Genomic DNA, 11223 nt, shown 5'->3' with positions numbered 1-11223 from the left:
TCTTTGGAATATATATATATATATATATATACACAGTACTTTTTTTGAGAAAAAAAAGGTGGTGGAATGCTTATCTATGGGCGTTCTAGCAGCATTAAAAATTCTGAATTTGTAATGCTGCTAGAACACTCACTAGGAGGCGTCTTGGGCTACTAGTGAAATATAAAACAGTCGAAATAACAGTCATCGGTTGCAATTAGCACTGCGATTCCTGCATTGCTGCCAAATCATGACATGACCAAACATGAGCCAAGCAGTATGTCACAGTCACACAAACTAAGTTTGCACTACGCATGCATCGTACACAAGATTTGGCACACAAGCAAGAGCAGGACTGTCTTAATAATTTTGTTGCCGATCTTCTATGATCAACAGAGTGATTTAATGCAGACCAAACGTCAAATTTTCAAAAATTCTCTTAAAACTTTTAAAATATATCAAGAAAAGGTGGTGGAATGCCATTCCATTGCATTCTATGACAAAAAAGTACTGTATATATTTATATGTACAGTACTGTACTGTATATAATCATCAATATAGCTCAGAATAATGCTTTTTTAAAGGAATACTATAAACTCCATTGCATTCTATGACAAAAAAGCACTGTATATATTTATATGTACAGTACTGTACTGTATATAATCATCAATATAGCTCAGAATAATGCTTTTTTAAAGGAATACTATAAACTCCATTGCATTCTATGACAAAAAAGCACTGTATATATTTAAATGTACAGTACTGTACTGTATATAATCATCAATATAGCTCAGAATAATGCTTTTTTAAAGGAATACTATAAAGTTAAATGGGAACGAATATCTTACTGTATTCGATTTTGTATTGATGTTCCCTTCCATTCGTTTGGAACCATGTTTTTGTGCGCTAAAGGATTTCTTTCTCACTACTACACCTGACAGCCAGAGATTCCATTCCCAAATATTAGAGCTTACACATCTAATATGCTATTCCTCCTTTTTTTACTTTGATGGTCAAACTTACATCCAAAAAAGAGGCATACCAATGGGTAGCCCAGTCTCTGGGGATCTGTGCAAACTCGTCGTACAAAAATTAGAAGAAAAGGTCTTACTAAGCTTACAATCCAATATCCTTAGCTACATGCGATACGTGGATGATATTTTGATTATTTGGAAAATCAAACCTGATATAGAGAAAGTGTTAGAAGCCTTTAACAAAAACGCCTACGGCTTAACACTAAAGTTAGACCAGGAAAGCCGCACAGAGGTTAACTACTTAGATGTCCAGATTAACACAGCAAATAAAAATATAACCACGACCATTTACCGCAAACCAACATACTGTCCTCTCTTTATACCTGTTAACTCAGCAGACCCTTGGCCGTTTAAGGTATCAGCTTTTCGGGCCCTAGTCTCAAGGGCTTATTTCCACTACTCTGAAACTTCCGATATCTACAGAGAACTAAAAAACATCAAACGTTTAGCATCGGCACACGGGTACCAACAGTCCTTAATAGACAGGCTTTCTACCATGCAGCAATCTACAATAACTACCACCAACACAGGGACTAATGATACACAGCACAACAGGGTGATTTTATCTTACGAACCATCCCTTCAACGAATTTTTAGTAAAATCACTAAGGAACATTGCTTAACATATAAGAGAAAGCAGAATATTTTCCGACTTTTATGTAATGCTAAGGACAAGTCTGATGATAAAAAAGCGTCGGGGGTGTACCGCATACCTTTGAATGACGAACGTTTCAATCATCGGATAACATACATTGGATCCACATACAGATCCCTGGAGGCTAGATTATGGGACCACAAATATGATGTGTCGAAGCAGAAGTATAGTACTGCTCTAGCCCAGTATGCTACCAAACCCGGGGTTTCCCCATGTTGGGATGAGGCTACTCTTTTACATAGGGCCTTCGTCCGACACGACTTACGCTCGTTGGAGGCTATTGAGATTTATATAGAAACTGTGAAGGGAAACTGCATCAACTCTGATTATATTCCGATTCCACAATCGTGGAAATATTATTTACATTGCCACAAAGCACAACAATAATCGGAAGTGTAATTATTTTTAATCTTTCTGCTTTGTATAAGAAAACAAAGCCTTCACATCACGCTAATTTTCACAACTCTATAATAATAATTGATGTATAGCATTATTGTAAAACAAATTGTTTACATCGTGCTAATTTTCACAACTCTACAATAATAATTTATGTATAGCGTTATTTTAAAATAATAATTTTTTTGTGTTGTAAACGTAACGATTTTTATATCGTACGCATCCTTTAAATATTTAAAAGTTTGGAACACAGCTGTATTCAATTATTAGAATCCTTCAAAAGATAGAACTGTTTTTTAATGTTTCATCCTGAGGAGGGCCTCTAAAAGATGGCCAAAAACGTTAGATTATTAAAATCTTTTGACTGCTGGAAGTAATATTGAGGTGTTAATTGTTGTTTTCTACACTTGATTCTGTAAAATGCTATTTTAATACAAACTCATCTTCCAACAATCTTTTGTATTAACAATTACAGATGTTGTGATTTAAAAAAAAAAGTTTCTCTTTTCTGTATATCCCCATATGTAGAAAATCTGGAGTTGTAAAATTTCATCAAAGGAATTGGAGAGAGAAGCAGTAGGACATGAGTCTAATTTTGAGAGGTGCCATTTTTTTCCTTCAGTAGAGAGATCATTATAATAAGAGGTTTACATGGTAGATCTTGAAAATTAGAAACCTTTAAGGATACCTGCTGAAAAAATTGTTTTTAAAATCTAAATTTTTTAAATAATAAATATAAAGGACTTATCACACCAGTCCACTACTCATCTCACTAAAATCAGAAACAAGTGGACTGGTGTGAGCCTTTTAATTCCTTAAAGCATTGAGGCTTAGCAGTCTTTTTTACAATTAGTAGTTTTTATTTGTCAGTATCCGACAGATTTGCACAGCACAACACAGTAATGTCCTTTTATACCCTGACAGTGCAGTGTGCTTATAACCCAGGGAGCCGTCTGGCATAGCATAATAACAGAGGCCAGTTTCATCAGTGTTGTAAATATCATTAGAACAGAAATTCTCCAAAAAAGTAGGGATTTTAATTTTTTGTCATTGTTCAATGCTTATATTATCTGCACTGCTCTTTTTGCTGTGTGCTCTTTTATATTTGATATTGTCTATCATTTCCATTCAGACAACCAACCATTAGTTTCTTTAAAATTGTTGTGGCTCAGCTTTTTAGTGATCTCTGACTTTGCCTTCAACGCTAGGTCGCTGACATTCATGCCTTGCCCACTATCTATAGGAAGCCATTGATCTAATGCTTTGACTTCTGGACCCTTTCCATTATGCTTTCTTATGAATGTTGCATATTGCTATTATATATTTTCTATTAGCTGCACTTGTCTTAAAGCATGCATTTTATTCTTCATTTTATACATTTTTTATTGTTTTTGTTGAATATTTTTATAAAGCTTTTAGTATTTTTATACTTTTACATTGTTCTGTTATTGTAGTTGATGGTTAGTGAGAATTTTATTATACATACTGGTATATATTTTGCTTTTTTAAGCCTTTTTGGCTATTTTTATGCTTTTACCATGTTAGTGTCTTGAATGTTGCTATTTTATATTAACTGCTTCCTTTATAAGCACCATTTTCTTATGTTTAATTTAACATTTTATCATATGATTGGCGCAGCATGGCCCATCGCCCTTGCACTGTAAAACAGCAATAAACAAACATCCATAAGATATTTGATGATCTTGTCCACTGCTGGAGAATGTGTGTAGAACAAAATGGCTAGTACATTGAAAACTACATATATATAATAATGTCTTTTATCATTAAAAAGTTGAGTAGTTTTTTTTTCTCTATCCATTTGAGTCCAAGGATTTATTGGCCCAACCATGTATATTATGAATTTAATTCTTTTATATTTTTACTTTGCAATTTTTATATTTTATCCATTGTAATTTTTATGCTTTGTTTATTTTATACATTGTACGTTTTATTTCTTTTACCCTTTTATTTTTTGTTTTCAGAATTTTATTGTTTTGTTGTTTATTTTTTATTTGTATTTAAACTGGGAATTTGCTTAATTGGAAGCAGTAATCATTAATCCATATAGACTACTGTAATAAAGAATAGTATTATTTTATTTGGCTTAAATGCTATTGAATTTTTTGATTAGTGTTTTTATGTAATTTGAAATATAAATATGAACAAAAATAAAATTTTGAAATTATATTTAACTAAGTTATAGTTCTGATGTTAACTTGTTTTTGTATCATGTATAAAAATGTTTAATCATACTTCATTAATTTATTACATTTTAGAAGTATTATTTATGAAAAGACTAAATAATTTTAAATTTGGAAATATCTATTTTTTTAAGGGAGCCAACGCCTCTCAATTGGAGAAAGAAATAGGACATGACCAGTTTCCTTCAAATGAACACTATTTTGGATTAGTTAATGTATGTATTGTTTATATTTTAAAATTTATCTTCTTTTTTGTAATACTAAAATTAAAACACTCATTGAACCAGAAAATCTAGCACATAACATTGATTTAATTTTCTTCTGAATTACTTCTCAATCTGAAGCAGGTAACTTAAGTTTGTTGAAAATGTTTGTTTTTATTAAACTAAGGGTTATACTGCTGGATTTTCTAGTTTGGTGAGTTTAATTAGTGATGGGACAATACCAAAATGTCTCCTGATTCCAATTCTGCAAAAACTCCTGATTCTTTTGAATATTTTCTAAAGTTTATTTTAGTTTAGAAAAATTAATGATTTACATTATGAGAATGGTACATTCATTAATTAATAAACATTAAACTTAAGAATGGAAAATAATTGGGAAATCCAGAATCAATCTTTTGAAAGAGACCTGAATATTCTCCATTTATGTGGATATACATACTTTTATTGTGTACTATAAAATAAATTTGTAATCTTATTTCAGATAAAGTTAATATTGCAACACTCCCATTAAAGAAATTTCAACTAATTCCCTTTTACTCAAAGAACTGTCCCATTGTGTCATCTAGGGTTGCCATCTTTGAAAAACTGCTTCATTAGTTGGTGCAATGACTGGGGGGAGAGGGAAGGTAAATAAGAAGATACAGTTTTTTTTTTTCATACTTCTCACAATTGGTATGCCTCATAAATGCTTTAATTCCATCATATTTAACACTAAATGAGGTTCAGCAAGTGATGCAATGAGCCAAACAAATATTATCATTATAAGTTAACCATTTTTGAATTCATTCATCTGAGCCATAAATTCAAGACTTACTCATCTTGAAAAACAAATTTTAAAACTCAAAATGGCAGTAAACTTACGTGAACAAGAAGTTTTACTCAGAATCATGCAAATCACATTTGCAAATTTAACATATTACAGCATCATCTACAAATCATATCAAAAACTTTCATAATTACAATGAGAAAGTAATTTATCATTATAAGTAAACATAGTAAATATTGAAATTAATTTTATATAATATTTTTTCAATTAAAATATAATTTTATTTATATTTTAAACTGTTTTCTGACACTTAAATATTTTTGCTGACCACCAGCCTTGATTTAGAACTAGGTAGCCCAATAGTTAACTTGTTTATAAATTAATGCTAACTTGTTCCAATTAGAAGTTCAGACTATTTACAAAAAAAAAAATTAATTTTTGAGTCTATTTATTAATCCATTAACACAACCACATTATTATTTCTAATTGGAAGAAAAATATATCCCGAGTTCACCATGAAATTGTATCTATATGCAAATAAAAGGATAACTCGAATCATACCAGAGGGCTTGAACCTGATAAAAATTGGATAACTACTTGATGGTAAGGTGAGAAGACTTGCTTGTTGTTTTTAATGTAAAAGACGTCAGAACCTCAAATAAAAGGCTGACGTTTTGATCATTTTTAATTTGTAAGTTTTTACTTATTTATTATTTGTTTTTATTGAAGTTTTTCTTCAAACCAATGTTGCGGGTACTTCTGTAGTTGTGTTAATGGATTAATAGATAGAAAATTAGTTTTTTTTTGTAAATAGTCTGAACTTCTGATTGGAAGAAAAATATATCCTGAGTTCACCATGAAATTGTAATGTTAACTTGCTTATAACTTAAATAAAGTTTTAAAATATCTTTAAAAAGCAGGCTAATTTATAAAACGAAAATTAATGAAAATGCTAAAACATTAAAATAAATTTAAATTTGATTATCTTTTGTGCAAAACAGCACAAACAATTTTCATAGTTATGTCACAAAAGAAAATAAAAGTTGTAATTAATTTAAAAAATTGTAATTAAGAGTTCAAAAAATGCAGACAAAATTAATGCAAAATTAAATAAATAAAAATAATAAAATAATAATTAAAACTCTGGTCTTTACACCAAAACCAAAATTAAAAATAAAATCAAAATTAATTAAAATTAATTAAAATTTTAAATTATCAATTTAAAATTAAAACAATGTTTTTAAAAACCTTTTAGAAGTTGTTTTGAAATTTTCAAATTGTAAATCAAATTAAGTTTTAAATTTATGTTATTTGTGTGTGGTAATGACAGAACATTTTACTTTTAATATATACTAGCTTACCCGTCGCGCATTGCTGCGATCTCAGAAGAAAGGAAATTCAAGCAAACTCGTTATGATAAAATTCAATTTACATTTTATTATTTTTATTGAAACTTATTATTATTATTCATTTTCATGGGAAAAACATTTCAAAGTGTCGTTTCAATTCTATTTATTTATTGGAGTGTTTGTGGATACACGATATTTTTTGTTTTTCCCTCTGGTGCGTACACGAATAAATCGGAAGGTTTTTCGACGCGTGAGCCGGCCACATACAGTTGTCCATGCGAGAAGCACGGATTCTCCAAATTTAGCCCACACACTCGCAGCGATTGTCAGAAGTGCGATATTCCCCATTTTTATATATATTTTTTAATCCTTTATAATTTTAATTATTTAATTGCTCCTTCCTCTCTTCCTTGGCATGTTGTGAAATTTCTGATAGTTGGATAATAAACCGTTTTATTGTAATTTGTCTTTTTAAATTATTTTGAGTCGATATTAAAATTTGGAAAAGGGGGGATACCTAGATCGGTAAAATACGCGAATTTCTTCCTACAACTTCGGTTGTTGTTCGGGGTACAGTTAAGGTTTTAACGAAGCTCGAGGGAATACATAATTAGCAAAAAAAAAGTTGAAATAAAGTGATTAAACAAAAATTATTATACATATCGTAAATAACAGTTCACAAATGCATATATAGAGATATTTTTTAAGGGGGGAAATGGTCTTCACAATTTGAAATCGATCGGACACACTGTGCGCGAATGCTCGTGTAAACGCGCGCCATCTATCGTAGGATAAATGTACTTCGCGGGAGTGTATTAAAAAATTAAAAAAACTTTCCAAAGTTTTATGGCAATCGTACTATGCCACAAACCTTCGCCAGAGTATATTAAATAACTTCCCAAAGTTTCACTTCAATCGGATAAACGGTGTGGCAATGCATGAAGGACACACACACACACACACAGACACACATACATTCATTTTTATATATATAGATATGAGGGTGTTTCAATAAGTAATGCCTTTTACTTTTTTAAACAAATGTTTTAATAATGTGTACAAAAATGTGAATATAGTAAATGAAGTTTGAATTTTTGGCAACACTATTGCACAATAGGAACACTCATGTCACCTGTAGGGCATTTCTGACAAATGGAAAGAAAATAGTGCACACTCTATCATCATTCACTCTCCAAGAGCAGCAAAGTGTTATTTGTTTTCTATGGGCTGGAGGCAAGAAATGTGAACATATTTATGTAGAAATGCAGAAACTGTACGGTGACAATTGCATGTACTATTCAAATGTCCATCGATGGTGCGAAATGTTTAAAAATGGTCATCAGTGTGTGATTAATGAGCATAGTTCAGGTCGTCTGGTAAGTGCAGCTTTGCCTCAATCAGTCGCTGTTGTTGATCAAACGATTCAAAGCAACTGCAGCATTCGCTTGAAGATGCTGTCAGAAAAATTGCTCAGTGTCCTTTTTGGTCCTTTGAAGAAATTCCTGGCTGGAGAGAGGTTTCATTCTGACGAGGAGGTTAAATCAGCTGTTTGTAGATGGTTGTATGGCCAGGAACTGGCATTCTACAATGCAGGCATCTTCAAGCAGGTACACCACTGGGACAAGTGCTTGTACCTGAATGGTTCCTATGTCGAGAAGTAGCGTAATCCAAATATTTCATTTCATATATTCTGTATTTTCCATATTCATTAAAACTTTTGCTTAAAAAAATAAAAAGTGTTACTTATTGAAACTCCCTTGTATATATATACAGAATACATATTGCTGGTGGTCAAACTGGAAATCCTAAAGTCACCCTATCTATCTCCCCTAAAAATGGGGACAGTTAGTATTGACAAGTGCAATCTCTCATTGTTCCGATTACACAAAAGAAAAGTCTGCTGTGACAGACATCACCTTGTATGTGGCATCACATAGTTTTTGCTTTGTCAACCTGAACATTTCCAATTAACTAATATTTAATTTTTAATATCATAATTTATAAAGTTTTTAATCTTTGATTGAAACAAATAATTAATTTTCTTATAAAAGTGGAAGAATTGTTTGTAAGAATTGAAAGTCGTAATGAGATTTGCTGATTTTGATTACTGGAAAATGCCCAATTTTTTCGATTCTGATTTTGATTAATCATTCTGTCACTAGTTTAATATTAATATCAAACCAGTTCTTAGTCATTACTACAAGTTTTAGTAATATTTTGTGATAAAATATGCATCCAGTTATATATAATATAATGTTTGGATAAAATATGTTTTAATCAGCAAAAACAGTTTGACTAGTGGAAAGTAGAAGCCCTGCATTGTAAGTGTAACGTGCAACTTAACCTTAAACTGCCAGGTAACTGAAAGCTAAGGATAGTGTTAAACAAATATTTTTTGAACTGATTATAAACAAGGTGTCCAACAGACCTGGACATCTGGAAAACCTGGAAATGTCAGGGAATTTATCAGATAAAGGAAAGGTCATGGAAATCTCAGGGAATTTGATATTAAACCTGGAAAAGGAAAAAAAATTATTATTGCAGTGTGTATAATGCATCGTATAATGTAAAGGAAACAACAGAAACAATTTGAATGTGCACATAGCAGTGTCACATGATATGAATGATGATCTAAGATTATATTATGCATGCTAATTAAATTTAAGTACAGGGTTGGGCAGAAAGGATGGATGTTTTTTTAAAAAATCACAACATCTGTAATTGTTACTTCAAAAGATACTTGTTGGAAGATGTGAGTTCTTATTGAAATAACATTTTACAGAATCAAGTGTGGAAAACAACATCTCCCATGTGGTGTCTATTATCAGTGATGCATTTCTGGAGATGATTTTGGCAACTTACATGTGAAGAGCTTCCTTCAGTTCTTGCAAAGAACAGGGCTTATGCTCGTATATACGTCTTGAAGTGTCCTCACAAGAAATAATTACTCATGGATAGATCAGGCAAACAAGGAGGCCAGTAAATGTCACTGAACCTGAAAATGAGGCAACCTGGGAGATGATGATGAATAATGTCAATTGATGCTCTAGCTGTGTGGACTGTCACCCCATTCTGTTGAAACCACAATGTCTGATGGGAATACGTTTCCGTCATATGCAAGGATGCAGAAATGTTTTCCCATCAGACATGTATGACTGAACTATCCTCTTTGCGTATGACTGAGGAAACAGTTGTATGCAAACATGCTGTGTTCTATCATCCATGGTGCCATGTCTTCAACTGAAAAGACATTGCTAAGACCTCACTACCTTTACACCGCCTGCCACACATCTGTCATTCCATCTGGTGGTGAGTTCTGTCCATTTCAGAAACGTCTGTCCTTTCTGCCCCACCCTGTATAACAATTACAATATTTATTTCAATGTTTTAATAAAATACAAAATTTGAATTATATGGCTTAAATTGTTATATGAAAAAATATGTAGCTTTTTTCCATTGTAAATAGCTTATTTTTTAAGTGTTGTCTTGGATTCACTAAAAAACAGTTGGCAACTTTAGCTAGCAGTTGGTTTTCTTTAGAAATAAGGTTGTAGAGGCGGTCTTATCACAACAATTTCAAAGCTCTTACCGAGTAAATAGTATGTAAAATCCAGCTACACTTCAGCATTGCTTGCAATTTATGATTGCAGGGTTTGGAACTGATCGCTATTTTAACTAAAAGTCAATTTTTTTATTTGTCATTATTCTTGCAAAATGTCATTAAGAGTCTTTTTTGGAAAGATGTTACTGTACAGTATTTATTCTGTTTTAATGTGCCCCCTTTTCAACTTTTTGAGAAACAGAAATGAAGTGCACACTAGATTCACAGTATAAGTAAGAAGTTGGAAGCAAAACATGTTATGTGACATTAGTATCATTTCCCATATTATAGCATGTTAAATCTATTAACTGTAATTTGAACAGATTTAACCATTGTTAATTGATTTTACTTCATTTGAGTTCACCCATCTATTGAAATTTTGCTGAGTTTAATAATGAAATCTATTTAAATTAACAAGTTTTATATGCTATAAATTTTTAATTTACAGTTACAAGAAAATAAACATAGATTTTGTTTTTTTTAATGAAATATTAAATTTCATAATAAATATTTTATCATTAATATGTTCATATAAATTATATGTAATATCTGGTTAAATAAACTTCATTTTATGTAGAGATGTTTTTTGTGAATGCATTCCTATGCTTAATTGAATTTCCATATTTTTTTTAATTTAATAAAATTGTCATGTTGAACCTGTATGTGCTATACAATCTTCTGCATGTTTTGAAGCAACAGTATGTTAACTTTTTCATTTTGTTTAATCAGCTCATCATATTTTATAATAAAAGAAATTGAACAGTCTTATAATTGAGTTTCATTTGGTAGCATGAAATAAATTGTGAACTGTTTTTAATTTATGCAGTGAGTTGGTTTCAGTTAGTTAGGGAAAAATGCAGTTTTTATCCTGGAAAATCTGGAAATCTCAGGGAAATTAGAAATTCTTGGACACCCTGATAAAGTATAAGTAAAGTTATGGTGACATTTACTTATAAAACAGTGATAACTATAATATTTTAACAATGTATAATATAAAATATTGTTTCAATAGAATATG

At 31.0% G+C, this 11223-nt stretch overlaps 1 protein-coding gene across 2 annotated transcripts in view; it reads left to right on the top strand.

Moving 5' to 3' along the window:
* LOC111623741 (ubiquitin carboxyl-terminal hydrolase 46-like) overlaps positions 1-11223 on the top strand; it is a 61752-nt gene that overhangs the window by 3207 nt on the left and 47322 nt on the right. For both annotated transcript variants that reach the window (XM_023366437.1, XM_023366436.1), the window contains exon 2: positions 4400-4480. In XM_023366437.1, the coding sequence (XP_023222205.1) occupies positions 4400-4480 (81 nt within the window). The remainder of the gene's footprint in view (positions 1-4399; positions 4481-11223) is intronic.

The sequence above is a fragment of the Centruroides sculpturatus genome, unplaced genomic scaffold (assembly GCF_000671375.1).
Source record: "Centruroides sculpturatus isolate CEXI.00-Female unplaced genomic scaffold, Cexi_2.0 scaffold372, whole genome shotgun sequence".
In the NCBI taxonomy this organism is placed as follows: Eukaryota; Metazoa; Arthropoda; class Arachnida; order Scorpiones; family Buthidae; genus Centruroides; species Centruroides sculpturatus.
This window is presented reverse-complemented; position numbering and strand designations above follow the sequence as displayed.